We start from the raw sequence: 15475 nt of genomic DNA, 5'->3' as shown, positions 1-15475 counted from the left end.
TTTCCCAAGCTATGGGTATTTCCTTTATGCCTAAAAAAAAGCATCAATTCCAGAATTTTCCAGTAGAAGTCTTGACACAATTGTTTACCTTGTTCAGTGGTAAACTAAAGAAAGCACTATAGCTACAGAAATATTGATAAATAATTAAACTCTTCACACAGAAAAAACTTCATCTGTCATTAATTCAACAGTAAAGATCCAAACTTAAATATTAAAAATATATACATCACTCAGCCTACAAAACAGAACTTAAGAGGAAGCTGAGGATATCGATTTCTGCAATTTCCTTAGTTATGTCTCTTCTAGGAACCTGAAAGATCTGTGCAGCTTGTTCTGCAAGGTTTCTTCTTTTGCAGAGACGTTTTTTCCACCATTTTTGTGTTTACATGTTTATACCATACTGAAACACCATTTTCAAATATGTTTCACTATGATATAAACATGTAAACATACACGATATAAACCATAAAACTCACACTTACATGAACTCATCCTCAAAAGCCTATGCAAGGCACTTGTTAGAAGACAGTTGGAATATTGTGATCAATTATCTAAGGAAAGATATATTTGCTTTGATTTTTATTGTCATGTGTACTCGAATACAGTGAAAAGTGTAAAATGTCACCATTCAAGGTGCCATCTTAGGTGCAAATACCTAGGTACAGAATCTTAACAAGATAGAAAGGAAGAAACAAAGTTAAGATATATATTGGCATTAAAGACTGTCCAGAGAAGGTTCACTCAGCTTATCCCAGGTGTGGAGGGACTGCCTTTTGAGGAGAGGTTGAGTGGATCAATCCTGTAATATAGGAATATAGAAGAATGCAAAGCAACGTTATTAAAACATACAAGATTCTTAGGAGATTTGACAGTAGATGAAGAAAGGTACTTTCGCTTGTCGAAAAGTCTGGTACCAGAGGGCATAATCAAAATAAAGTTACCAGAGATCAAAGGGCTGCTCTGTTATTTTGAAGTGATGACTAGTGGTTGACTTGAACCTGAGGGTCACTAAACCCTCACACATTTAAGACAGATGAGGAGCGATTTCATATCTGAAGGTCTTTGACTAAGTTCAATCAAGTGACTTTCTAATGTCTATTGGATCTCTGCTTTCATCTGAGCTTGTTTTTCTGGCCTTTGGCAATAAGCATGAAGTTTTGTATACTGAGTCCTTCACACCATGATGACTAAAATTGTACACCTTGTTTATCTCGACAGGTTTCTTTCTATAATTAGATTAATATGTTACCCAATATTTCCATTGTCCTTCCTCAATGTACAAGAATATAGTGTCTAACTATCCCACCATTTCAGGGCAGGCTAAGTGGATCTTCAGAGATTCATTTTGTGAATGGTCTACATTTCCTTTTGCTTCATGCTCACTGCCTTTGTCATGTTCCACTATTCTTACAACCTGCCATATTTGCTCCAACATATTTATATCACAAAACTGACAGTTCTTCCTACGATTTGAGGTGTCTATCAGATCATTTTACTAATCCTCTTAAAAACCTTTATGAACCAGTCAATCATACTTTCAGTCTGATATCACTCTAAAGCTCCTCCTATGGTTGATATACTGTGGACTTGGTGTTCAACTGTATTAGAGTCATAGAGATGTACAGCATGGAAACAGACCCTTTGGTCAAACCCATCCATGCCGACCGGATATCCCAACCCAATTTAGTCCCACCTGCCAACACCCATATCCTCCAATTCATATACCCATCCAAATCCTTTTAAATGTTCCAATTGTACCTGCTTCCACCACTTCCTCTGGCAGCTCATTCCATACACATACCACCCTCTGCGTGAAAAAGTTGCCCTTTAGGTCTCTTTTATATCTTTCCCCTCTCACCCTGAACCTATGCCTTCTAGTTCTGGACTCCCCGACCCCAGGGAAAAGACTGTCAATTTATCTTATCCATACCTCTCACAATTTTGTAAACCTCTATAAGGTCACCCCTCCGCCTCCAACACTCCAGGGAAAACATATCCAGCCTGTTCAGCCAATAGCTCAAATCCTCCAACCCTGGCAACATCCTTGTAAATCTTTTCTGAAGCCTTTCAAGTTTCACAACATCTTTCCGATAGGAAGGAGACCAGAATTGCACACAGTATTCCAACAATGGCCTAACCAATGTCCTTACATCCGCAACATGGCTTCCCAATTCCTGTACTCAATACTCTCTGACCAATAAGAGAAAGCATGCCAAACACCTTCTTCACTATCCTATCTACCCGCGACTTCACTTTCAAGGAGCTATGAACCTGCACTCCAAGGTCTCTTTGTTCAGCAACACTCACTCGGACCTTACCATTAAGTGTATAAGTCCTGCTAAGATATGCTTTCCCAAAATACAGCACCTTGCATTTATCTGAATCTATCCATCTATCACTTCTCAGCCCATTGGCCCGTCTGATCAAGATCCTGTTGTAATCTGAGGTAACCTTCTTCACTGTTCACTGCACCTCCAATTTTGGTGTCATCTGCAAACTTACGAACTCTACCTCTTATCTCGCATCCAAATCATTTATGTAAATGACACCAATCCTTGTGGTCTCAGGCCTCCAGTCTGGAAAAACAACCCTCTGTCTTCTACCTTTGAGCCAGTTCTGTATCCAAATGGCAATTTTGTCCCTGTATTCAGTGAGATCTAACCTTGCTAAACAGTCTCCCATGGGGAACCTTGTCGAACCCCTTATTGAAGTCCATATAGATCACATCTGTCGCTCTGCCCTCCTCAATCCTCTTTGTTATTACTTTTAAAAACTCAATCAAGTTTGTAAGACATAATTTCCCACGCACAAAGCCATTTGCCTTTCCAAATATGTGTACATCCTGTCCCTCAGGATTCCCTCCAACAGCTTGCCCACCACTGATGTCAGGCTCACTGGTCTATGCTTCCCTGGCTTGTCCTTACCACTCTTCTTAAACAGTGGCACCACGTTAGTCAACCTTCAATCTTCCGGCACCTCACCTGTGACTAATCGATGATACAAATATCTCAGCAAGAGAGCCAGCAATCACTTCTCTAGCTTCCCAGAGAGTCCTAGGGTACATCTGATCAGGTCCTGGGGATTTATCCACCTTTATGTGTTTCAAGACATCCAGCAGTTCCTCCTCTGTAATATGGACATTTTGCAAGGTGTCACCATCTATTTCCCTATATTCTATATCTTCCATATCCTTTTCCACAGTAAACACTGATGCAAAGTACTCGTTTAGTATTTTCCCCATTTTCTGCAACTCCACACAAAGGCAACCTTGCTGATCTTTGAGGGGCCCTATACTCTCTCTAGTTATCCTTTTGTCCTTAATGTATTTGTGAAAACCCTTTGCACTCTCCTTAATTCTATTTGCCAAAGCTATCTCATGTCCCCATTTTGCCTTCCTGATTTCCTTCTTAAGTATACTCCAACTTCCTTTATACTCTAAGGATTCACTCTATCTATCCTTTCTATACCTGGCATATGCTTCCTTCTTTTTCTTAACCAAACCCTCAATTTCTTTAGTCATCCAGCATTCCCTATACCTACCAGCCTTCCCTTTCACCCTGACAGGAATATACTTTCTCTGGATTCTCGTTATCTCATTTCTGAAGGCTTCCCATTTTCCAGCTGTCCCTTTATCTGCGAACATCTGCCCCCAATCAGTTTTTGAAAGTTCTTGCCCAATACCGTCAAAATTGGCCTTTCTCCAGTTTAGAACTTCAACTTTTAGATCTGGTCTATCCTTTTCCATCACTATTTTAAATCTAATAGAATTATGGTCGCTAGCCCCAGTCATCTCCCCTGCCTTATTTCCCAAGAGTAGGTCAAGTTTTCCACCTTCTCTAGTAGGTACATCCACATATTGAATCAGAAAATTTTCTTGTACACACTTAAATTCCTCTCCATCTAAACTCTTAACACTATGGCAGTTCCAGCCTATGTTTGGAAAGTTAAAATCCCCTACCATAACCACCCTATTATTCTTACAGATAGCTGAAATCTCCTTACAAGTTTGTTTCTCAATATCCCTCTGACTATTAGGGAGTCTATAATACAATCCCAATAAGGTGATCATCCCTTTCTTCTTTCTCAGTTCCACTCAAATAACTTCCCTAGATGTATTTCCAGGAATATCCTCCCTCAGTACAGCTGTAATAGAGCTATAATGTTATCCCTTATCAAAAACGCCACCCGCACCCCCCCCCCCACCCACTCACCTTACTCGTTTAAATCCTCCTGAGCAGCTCTAGCAAATTTCCATGCCAGTATATTAGTCCCCTTCCAATTTAGATGCAATCCGTCCTTCTTGAACAGGTTATTTCTATCCCAAAAGAGATTCCAATGATCCAAAAATGCGAATCCTTCTCCCATACACCAGCTCCTCAGCCATGCATTCATCTGCTCTATCCTCCTATTCCTGCCCTCACTAGCTCATGGCACTGGGAGTAATCCAGATATTACTCAAGTACCTCCTTTTTAAATTCCTGCCTAACTCTCTAATCTCCCTTCAGAATCTCAACTTTTTCCCTTCCAAGTTGTTGGTTCCAATGCTTACAATGACCTCCTGCTAGCCCCTCTCCCCCGTGAGAACATTCTGCACCCTCTCCAAGACATCCTTGATCCAGGCACCAGGGAAGCAACAACATTCTGATTTTTCACTGCTGGCCACAGAAATGTCTGTCTGTATCTCAGACTAGAGAGTCCCCTATCACAATTGATCTCTTGGAACCTGATGCACCCCTCGTTGCATTAGAGCCAGTCTCAATACCAGAAACTTAGCTGTTTGTGCTACATTCCCCTTTGAATTGATCACCCCCTACATTTTCCAAAACAGCACACTTGTTTGAAATGGGTATATCCACAAAAGACTCCTGCACTAGCTGCCTACCTCTCTTACCCTTCCTGGAGTTAACCCATCTATGTGACTGTATCTGAGACTTTCCCCTTCCTATACCTGCCATCCATCACATACTGTTGCTGTTGCAAACTTCTCATAGACTCTAACTGTCTCTCCAGCTGATCCATTCGATCAGATAGGATTCACAACCACCAGCATTTATTGCAGATATAATCCGCAGTAACCCTTAAACTCTCTTTAAACGCCCACATCTGACAAGAAGTGCGTATCACTCTACTAAAGGCCATTTTTGCTCCTTCACAATCTACAGACCCAGAAAATAACACCATCTTATTCCTCTACAAAACACTGCCCAATAGTTATGGCTTATATTTTAGGTTTAATCAAGAGCCATATTTCAAAAAACATATAATCAAGAAAGAACCCACTCTACTCACTTCTGTAGACGTTCTGTAGGCCACACTTAAAACAATTCACTCATCTGTTTCTGTGCTGTGAACTTCGCCCAAACAATTCCTCCAAGATTAGTTGTGAAATTCACTGTTAATTTTCCCAGACGCACTCTGATGTCCAGCGATACATGAATGCAAACAGCAAAGGCAGTAACTGTGCAGGTATACTGTGGTGTAAAGTTGGAACATTGAAATACAATTTGATCAATCAGCAGTTTATACTGAGTGAAAAATTGATGTTTGTTGTTACACTACTTTAACTGTAGGAAGGAGTTCTGGAAACAAGTTACATCCATAATTATAAGGATACCACGTTATCCTGATTTAGTTTTTGGCAGCAGTAGGTCTTCAAAAACTGGTATAGATAGTAATGTTCCCAATCGGTGGAGGTTTTCTCACAGTCTGACATGTTTTACAGGATTGCGTAAAATCCATATGGAGATATGACCAGGGAAAATGCTATATCTCAATGCTTACATTTTCTATGCCCTACTATAGGAACTTAATTTGATACCTGCACTCTCTCTTTATAATATCAGGGTGATATCACTATGTGAATAACCATCCACTCTTCTTCGGCAGATTTATGAGGAAGTCTTTTATCTCCTCATTAGAGATCCATTTTTAGCAATCTGGAACTTCTTTTGCCTCAATTTTGTAACACTGGATTTGCTTTTCAAGGCTTAATTAAAGATGGTCTCTTCAATACTTCTTTTGAGTTATCCACATCTTTAAAGAAAGTTTCAGTGACCCTAAGATCTGCCTGTGGTATCACTTTGACCTTTGCTGATCAAGCATTGCTCTGGTCACCACACACAAAGGAAAAATCTGAAACTAGCTCCTACTGATGGAAAGGCAGGTTGGCTCAGTTAGTTAGTTTGCTAATGTGTGATTCAGAATGATGCCAAGACCATAAGTTAAAATTCGATTCCAGCTGAGATAGACTTAGGACTAGGGCAAAAAGACAGGTCCCAAGAGTGGAAGGCAATGGCAAAGCACCACTGGGAAAAAAGAAGTTGGGAGAAACTTCACATCAAAGCTGTTGAGCTGGATTGCAGATATTGTGTTGCATCAGGATGGGAAATCACAGAATCACAGTTGTTCTAACTCAGGAAGAGACTATTCTAATAATCGTGACTGTATGGGTTATCCAACTGAGCAATATACTTTGGTCCATTGCTCTCCCTTCTCCCATGTACATCCTTCTCATATAATAATAAAAGTTGCTGTCAAATGCCTCATCTGAACCAGAATCCACATTCTCAGGGATTGCAGTCCAGAACTTTAAACACACTCTGCTTGAAAAGCCTTCTGCTCCCGTGTTTGTTTTGTAAATTATCTTAAATCTGTGCTTTTTTATTCTCAATTCTGCCACCAGTGAGAAATTATACTTATCTACTCTGTCCAGAACACTCTTGAATACCTCTATCAAATCTTTCAATCTCTTTTCCACAGAGAACTGTCTCAATTTCTTCAGTGAGTCTACAAAATTGAAGTTCCTTGTCTGGAGGACCATTCTAATGAAGCTTCTCATACTCCATCTAAAGTATTCCCATATATTCTAATGTGCAGCATCTAGAACTGCATGCAGTGCTACAAGTAGAGGTTGAAGCAGGGTTTTATGCAAGTTTAGAGAATGAACTAATGACATCTGTTTGAATGCTAGGATGCTGACTTAAAGGAAGCAGACCAGAAATGTCAACACTTCCTTTTAGATATAACAGGGATGATATGTTGGAACTGCATAAAATCCTAGTTGATGCTTGGATGAAGTATAGTGTACACTTTTTATTCTTCAGTACAGGCTGTAGTCAGACAAGGATACAGAGAAAAATTCTGAAATTTAAACCAAATATTGCGAATTTTAGCTATACAATACATTTAGTTAAGTTGGGAGTATTTTCTTCAGAACTGAGGTGCCTGGATTGGGAAGATAGAATGCATTTATATCCCTTTTAAGAGGGATCAGTCACCTGGCCATGAACAGTGATCAGTAAAAGTACTGGGGAGGGGGGCACAGTTGAGAATATGTTTTCAACAAGATGGTCCAAAAAGAATGTAGAAGCAGAAATATTCATTACATTTTAAAACCTAGCCTACACATTAAGAGCTAGAATTTGGAAGCAGTTTATCAAGAGGCCACTGAAAGACTAGAAGGTTATCTTATTTGTCCTCTGACTTAAACATACTTACACAAGCAATGTTTGTACTTCCATTGCCAAATATAGATTTTTCTTCTAATCAATCTGCTCAGAGATGATATTACACACTTTTGCAACAGGTGAGTGTTTAAACCCAGGCCTTCTGGCTCAATGGTAGATACTACTACTGCACCAGAGGGACCCTCTCTGTTGCCAAGTATATAAACAGCAATATCCTAAATCATGAAATAATGGTAACAAAACAGATGATTAAGTAGAAACATATTTATACAATCAGTAAGTTATGTTTTTACATGTCTGCTTTTATCCACAGTGAGTAAACTTCAGCATGTTCAGCTCCTGGGAAACACTGGAAATTCCAAACAGTTCTCCTACAACATGAGACCACACACTTCAGCAAAGACCTACAAAGCTAGACCAAAGGAATAAGTTATGGCGCAGGACTGTAACCAATACGTACATCATGAAAATGTACCAAAGTCGGTTCATGGAATTGTACTCGTGCCCTATGCACTTCACTGAGGCTTAAGCTGTCAAGTACATTTGGGCAAATGTTCTTAAGACTTTAAAACTAGGTTATAGATTACAGGTATTAAACAATGCCAAAGAATATGAAAAATACTCTGTTAAATCCTCTTAGAGTTGTTACATTAATGGCGGTTGCTGTTGCACTCCATTATGCTAATAGGCAGAATTGGGTACTACAGATACTGGAGATTAGAGTCAAGATTGGAGTGGTGCTAGAAAAGCACAGCAGGTCAGGCAGCATCCAAGGAGCAGGAAAAATAGACGTTTCAGGCAAAAGCCCTTCATCGGCTTTTTCCTGCTCCTCGGATGCTACCTGACCTGCTGTGCTTTTCCAGCACCACCCTAATCTTGACCCGTTATGCCAGTGTCAACTCTGTGGTATCCACACATTTCCATTACGCTGTCATTTTCCCACACCAATTAAAAATCATAATTTTTACATTTAAAACTTATAAAACTACATGGATTCTGGGATGGCAGCAATCTTTGTAAACCCTTACGTCCCTTCAGTCCATAATGATTTTATGTTGGACAACAATTTATCTTCCTTAATTTCTAATTGTGTGGTAACTTGACAACTGTTTTCCTTATTACCATTTTCAACAGCTTTCATGATTTTGGACACCTATCTGGTTTCTTCTAATCTACGTAACAGCTAGTTTCCCTTGTCTCTTTGCCTCTCTACCCCTCTTTTGTATTCCACCTGCACAACCTCAACAGTTTCATGGCCGGAAAGACTTAATACAAATTTTATTGAAGCCTAAACAGATATTTGTTCTCTCTGCTTTTAGATATTACACCTCTATTTATGAAAACAAAGATTTCTGCTCAGGTTCTCATTTGAAAGTTTTAGCACTAAACTTTACTTTCTCTAGTTTTTGTTTCCAAAATATTTCACCTCCAGTTGTAATACGTTAACCAGTCCACTAACCTGTTTGTTGCTCTCGTTACTTCAAATTTTCACAGCTAAGATACTGTATATTTTGATCTACCTGGACTAAACAGGTCCCTTATAGTGAAAACTATTATGCATTTAACATGCAGCTCACTACATCTGATTAGTAATTTCATGTATTTTAATCTCCAACACATTACTTTTATAACTTCATTTTTTTTTCCCTAAGTCTAAAAATATTTACAGCTTTCAGGATGAAATCTCGGTCCTGTTTGCTAGAGCATCTAAAAATTTACCTGCCCAAACTTTCTCATTCCTTTCTCTACTAAAATTTATTAAAAATTGTCCAACATTAGTGTTTGCTGTAATCTTTTCCTAAGCAATGTTTTCCATGTTTCAGGAATCATCTCCAATTATATTTCACTAGCCACTTTCATCACAGTGATAATTCTAGATTTTTTTTTGTGTAATTGTTAAATCAAACAGAAAATCATCTCTATTCTTACATCTGTCTTTTAAGCTACTAGGAAGTAAGTAGGCAGAGACCTACTTACTTCCTACTTCTGATAAATGGTCATCCTCTTTCATTCCTCCGTACATTGGCAGACATATTCTGTAAACAGAGATATTTTCACAGATCAAGTGTCCACGAATTCATGTTGCATGCAAGAGGTTTCAATAACTTTGTTAAATTCAGCTATGATATTTTTTAAAAAGGTGATCAATTTAAGTACATTTTAGCCCCTTAAATTTAGCTGTAGGCCCATTGCAACTTTTAATTCCACACCTTATTGGTTCTTTGTATTCTGCTAATCTTCATCAACTTAATGCTAATTCAAACTTGTACTGTTACTTTAACTGAAACAATTAACTGGACTATATCCAATTGATTATGTAAGCAATTCATTAATGTTAAGACACTCAAATCAAACAGTGAGACAAACATAATAGTTGAGTATTAGAAAAGTATAATAGAATACATAAATTTAAAATGTATACTTATTCCATTCATTGCCATAGAACACAGGAGTTTATTTGAAGCAAATAAATATTTATGGCCACCCATAACTCAGAAGAAATTAGACCAAAATCACACAACTGAAAGAGGAGTATGTAGTGATTATATAAATGTAATCATTGCCATCCTTTAAACAACTGGTTCTCCCCCCCCCCCCATTTTTTTTAATATAGTAATAATCAACACTTCTCTTCCCCAATCATGGGATGTGGGGAATATGGCACATCCGTAGTTGACCTAGAGAAAGTGGTGGTGAAACCCACAACAGTGCTGACAGGGAGTGAGTTACACGATTTTTAAGTTACAGTTAAGAAACAGCAACATAGCTCCAAATCAGGACGATGTGTAGTTGGAGGGGAACTTGCAGGTATGGTGTTTTTTTTACATCTACTGTCCTCCTAGCTGGTAGCAATCACCGGTTTGGAAGTTACTGCAGTGCATCTTGCTGATAGTATACAAACCTAGCAATAGATACAATACATTTCCATTGAACCTCTCCAGCAGTGGGGTAAAATCTATTATGTGTTAGGATAAAATAATGTTGTACCTTCATTTATATCAGGCTACTTTTAATTACAGTTATTTGTAAATTTAAATTAAAACCATCACTGTTTTATTAAAATTGCCTAATCCACACAACTGGATAATTCACATTAAATTATACTTAACCAATATATCAATACTGTAAAACAATGAAATATATATATAAATAAATATTACCTAACCACTCACTTGCAAGCACTAAAATGTACAATATTATGCTTCAAGTTTGGAAACAAATATCCAAATATGGCTATTATGTAGCAAGCAGCTTTGATTCATGCAAATAGAATGAATGTTACATTCACAGTACACAACTTATTTAGTGGTACTCCACAACTTACATGACTTGCTGTCCATCATAATAGTTATAGATCTATTTCATCTATATTTAACTGTATCTGGAAATATTTATTATTGTTCTGTTAAGACAACTTTTTTGTATCAGAAATGCCTCATTATTAAAAGTTATTTTTATAGATTTTATTAAATGAATATATACATTGTCAATAAAGATTTTTTTTTATTTCTGTAACAAAATACATGATCACAAACAAAAACAAGTAAATATTTTGCCATTAAAAAGGAGCTGTCATATAGATTGATTAGTGAAAGGATACATAATCAAGATTCACAATTGAAAATTCTAGAAAGAATCAAGTTGCATCTTTACAAAGAAAACTAAGTTTTTCTGTCACCACTGAAGTATAAATGGAATGTGACAAAAGTGACTTTGGTCAAAGAGACAGAAACAAGTTTGAAAGTAGCTAAGAGACATTTTTAGGCACACGTGCAATTGGTTCTCAAAAAACCACAATGAAAAGACAGTTCTGCAGGTTTATCAAAATCTTTACACTTTCACTGAGGACAGTCTGGAAATATTATTGCAAACAGAAATTTCCTGTGAATAATAAGAGTATAGAATACTCTCCATGCATACTTACAGAATAAAAATGCATTAATCTTGAAAAATGCTACATCACTCTCAACTAATGAATAAATCTAAACTTCAGTATAGAACAAATGAACCATTGCTATCCCTATGGTTTCAAGCTAAAGATTTCTATCCTGAGCAACAGCGGAGCATACAGTATCTTATTCCATATGTTTGTAAAGTTATAGAGCCGCAAGACCCCATTTCTAATTGTTCTCTGATGTAGCATTTCTTAAGAGCAAGTACCAATATTTTACTGAATTTCTTGCATTTCAATAGGTCACTGTGAAATTAGCTGAATTTCTGTGCTGTGTTGTAAGGTAGAGTCTGAAGCAATAATGAAGGTCAATTAACCACTGCTCTTGGAAATCTTCAGCTTTGAAGTTCTGAAAAAAAATATGAAAAGTCAGAAAAGCCAAACTTTTGTCTTTCACTCAGCACTTTTTCAAACCCATCACATCCAGTTTTATTCTGTTCTATGTAGGCTACATATTTTTGGTAAATAGTGAAAAAGGGCAGTTGATGATGGTAATTTCACCTTGGGTCTCAGATTTCTATCTGTACTGAACATTGGGCAAGTAGAGCAGTGCAACCAGGTCATTTTGTGTAGACTGACATGGGGTTATACCTCCAGCTAAATCACCATATTATCTACCAATTTGTTAAGGGAATAACCACCTAATCAAACCATTTACAACCAATTCCTAGGAGCAAGTTACTCAACTGCCCAGTCTTTTTCTGCGTACAGGTACTTATCACCACAGAGAAAGAGGAAGTAACTCACCCCAGTCAGCCAAGATAATCTTTGCTTTTTAAAAATAAATTCAGAATCTCTGGATACAAGAAGCAATATTCACGAATAAATCTATTTTTAAAAACGTACACAACAAAATGTTAAAAAGAAAAATCATACTTTCTCTTGCCTCCTGTCTCCCAGTCACAAGTTGCTAAATTGATACCAGTAAAACCTTTCTGCTTCAAATTTAAGACAGACAAAAGCCTTTGAAATAAGAGGCAACTGTGATCCTCACCAGTTGTTGAAAATAAGATCCACTCATCACTTTCTCCTCCATCAAATGAAACCCGATTTTAAGAGCTAAGTAGTAGTTGCCGAAGGCACGGATCACTAACAGCTATGTCATCTAACCTCTGATGCACATAAATCATAAAGGTGAATTCAAATTATTGCTAAATTAGATATTAAAAAAACACTTTGTTAGTCACTTGCATAATGCTAACAAATGTACCTCACAGTTAGACTTGACAGTCTTCCAGGCACTAAGCCGTGAATGTTAATAAATATATTTCTAACTTCTACATGACTTGCTGCAAGGCATTAACATAAAAAGTGAGACAAAGCTTATGCAGTTAATATTACACAGTGGAATAGGAAAGAATTCTCTCCACTCACTATTCATTGGCACGGAAATATTTTATTGGCAATGACAGTGGGAAGGTAAATAAGCAAATGCCTTCCATTTATCTATGAAAGAATGTGAAAATCCTCAAAGTTTTAAGACTACAAAATCACTGATAAAAACAATTCAGTAAACTACACTGGTGTAAAAATGTTCTCATGTCAGTGGCAGAGACAAGTCCCTGTCAAATCACTTGCACAATGTCATGATAGCTCCATGTTTGTAAACAAGATTATTGTTTTTCCATTTTAAACTGCAATTTTTATGAATATATATATTAATATGTAATATATTAATATGTAATTTTTGCATGTGGCTCCAAGTCAACTGTTTTTACAAAAGCTGAATATTTAATATGAACCCCTCTGATTAAAAATCCTTATGTAGTGAACTATTCTTGCCATAGTTTAGAACGTTTGGAGTTCTGAATGCATTTCACAAGAGACTACTGACCCATATTTTGATACAAAAATAATGGAGAGACATCAGAACTCACCATTATCAAAACGTAACTGACAGTAACAACCAGCAGATAAGAGTATGCAATTACTTGTAGAAACATGAAGTTGCTGTCAGTTTTCCACGCTTCACTATACCAGTGCATCATCAAGAACACAGGACAAAATACATGTGGGCAATATGCGAATTCATCCTCAAAATGAAGGCAAGTAAGCAGTGAAAAAGAAAACAGATAATTCAAGAAAGGAAGCTCACCCCACCCCCTCAAAGAGTCAGATACAATTATCCAGACTAGAACCTTACAACTTGAGAGTCAATGAATAGTTAAAACTATTTCCTCCTTTAATTTTTGTAATAAGCAATCCTTTTGGAGCTGTGTGTTTTTATTACGGGAGAAAATGGGAGGAAGATAGTGTTTCTGGCAAGTGCTGGAAAGTAGTAATTGAGCAGATTCTGTTTAAGCTATTTATAAATTAACAGTGCCCTTCTCAACAAATTATTGCGACTCATCCATTCAACGAAAGAGGAAAAGAAGACTTGGGCAACAGGTAACATTACTCACTTGCAGTTTATGTTAATTATGTCTCCCAGATACTTATCATTTCCTGACCTTTATAATTAATTTTAAAAAGCCAGGTCCGGGGGAGGGTTTAAATTTAGAAACCACCACTGAAATAAAAATAAATCTTTTCAATGGTTTCCTGCCTCTTTTATATTTGTCCAATAAGTTATTTGGAAGTAAAGTTTAAAGTGTGATAACAGAGATAAAATATTGTTAGGAAAATCCAGTTTACTTTTGTTGCCATTGTTTTTGCTCGAGGAATGCTTGCCTGCATACAAGCTTTCTTGGTTATTGTTGTGCACAAGTATTCCTTTTTAAGAAATATTTTGAAGTGTGGAAAACGTTAGGTGATTAATTGACCCAAAAGAACCCAACTTTCTAGTCTTATGCAATCCTGCAGTTTTCTTTAAAATCAATCTTCAGTGACATTGGGGTTGGGATGGACGGTTGGGGGGGCGGGCAGGCAGTCATTAAAGGAAAACGAATTGTTTCAAATTCTTGGTCACCAGGCCCAGCATTTCTTGAATGTGGACTTTGCCCTAAAAGAAAACCTTGAAAACCAAAAGATAGCTGCCAAAAATCATGAAAGTAAGCCTTAGGGAAATCTCAAAAAGAGCCCCAAGCAGAGAAAAATTACTTTGCCCCGATCAAAACACTCAGCATTCAAACAAATGGAAAGGCATAGAATTATAGCACAGAGAGTGCCTGCCAATCCCACGTTGCTCTCCTTAAGAAAAGTCCATTCAGCCCCTCTCCAAAACCTAGAGACCTTTATGTTTTTGGAAATGTTTTCTCAACCTCCCTGCCACCTTTAATGATATATGCAGAGATAACTTCTCAATTGTATCTGTTGCTGCCACCACTTCAGAGCTGCACCCATTTTTTCATTGTCTCTTCTATCACTTCACACTTTTCAGCATCAAATTACATCTAGTCTCCCTTCCATTTCATCAGTCTATCCATGGCATAATTAAAGCAATCACCATCCGCCTTCATGAGCAGGGCACTTAATAGAAAATTTTGCAAGTTTTCTTAAGTCATTAATACGTTTCACAAAAAGCTGTGGTAACAGTACTAACATTTGGGAAACCCCACTGGATACTTTGCTTAATACAAAATCCACTGCTCACGACAACACTTCCTGTCACTTAGGCAATTTTGTATGTATACTACAACTGTCCTCAATCTCACTGACAAGTCTAACATGGCATTTTATCAGACTTTTAGAACTTAATACACCACATAGCATTAAATTCTTAAAAAGTTATTTCATTGCGATTTTCTTTCAATCCATCGTGTTTTGTTTAAACTGATCTACACTTCTCCAAGTGACTGTTGAATTTGCCTTGGGGTATCAGTTCTAAAAACTTGCCCATTGCCAAGGCTAAACAAGATGCTGAGATAAAAATAGAATTTGCTGGAGAAACTCAGCAAATTTCTTGCAGCATCGGTGGAGAGAGAAACAAAGTTAATGTTTCAAGTCCAGGTGGGAGATAGAAAACAGAGTTAATGTTTTGAGTCCGGTTCCCAAGTTTGCTTCTCCACTGATGCTGCCAGACCTGCTGAGTTTTGCGAGCACTTGTTTTTGTTTCAGATTTCTAGAATCTTAGTATTTTGCTTTTATTTGTGTTGTTACAGTACTTATGTAACAGACA

At 37.4% G+C, this 15475-nt stretch overlaps 2 protein-coding genes across 13 annotated transcripts in view; one reads left to right on the top strand and one right to left on the bottom strand.

Moving 5' to 3' along the window:
- invs (inversin) overlaps nt 1-7964 on the top strand; it is a 277037-nt gene extending 269073 nt beyond the window's left edge. For all 10 annotated transcript variants that reach the window (XM_043690031.1, XM_043690027.1, XM_043690029.1 and 7 more), the window contains one exon: nt 7780-7964. In XM_043690031.1, the coding sequence (XP_043545966.1) occupies nt 7780-7895 (116 nt within the window). In that variant the 3' untranslated portion in view covers nt 7896-7964. The remainder of the gene's footprint in view (nt 1-7779) is intronic.
- Nucleotides 7965-10950: 2986 nt separating this feature from the next.
- tex10 (testis expressed 10) overlaps nt 10951-15475 on the bottom strand; it is a 100699-nt gene continuing 96174 nt past the window's right edge. For all 3 annotated transcript variants that reach the window (XM_043690025.1, XM_043690023.1, XM_043690024.1), the window contains exon 15: nt 10951-11767. In XM_043690025.1, the coding sequence (XP_043545960.1) occupies nt 11654-11767 (114 nt within the window). In that variant the 3' untranslated portion in view covers nt 10951-11653. The remainder of the gene's footprint in view (nt 11768-15475) is intronic.

The sequence above is a fragment of the Chiloscyllium plagiosum genome, chromosome 5 (genome assembly GCF_004010195.1).
Source record: "Chiloscyllium plagiosum isolate BGI_BamShark_2017 chromosome 5, ASM401019v2, whole genome shotgun sequence".
Taxonomy (NCBI): Eukaryota; Metazoa; Chordata; class Chondrichthyes; order Orectolobiformes; family Hemiscylliidae; genus Chiloscyllium; species Chiloscyllium plagiosum.
Note: the sequence above shows the minus strand (reverse complement) of the source record. Positions and strands in the feature narration are given on the sequence as shown.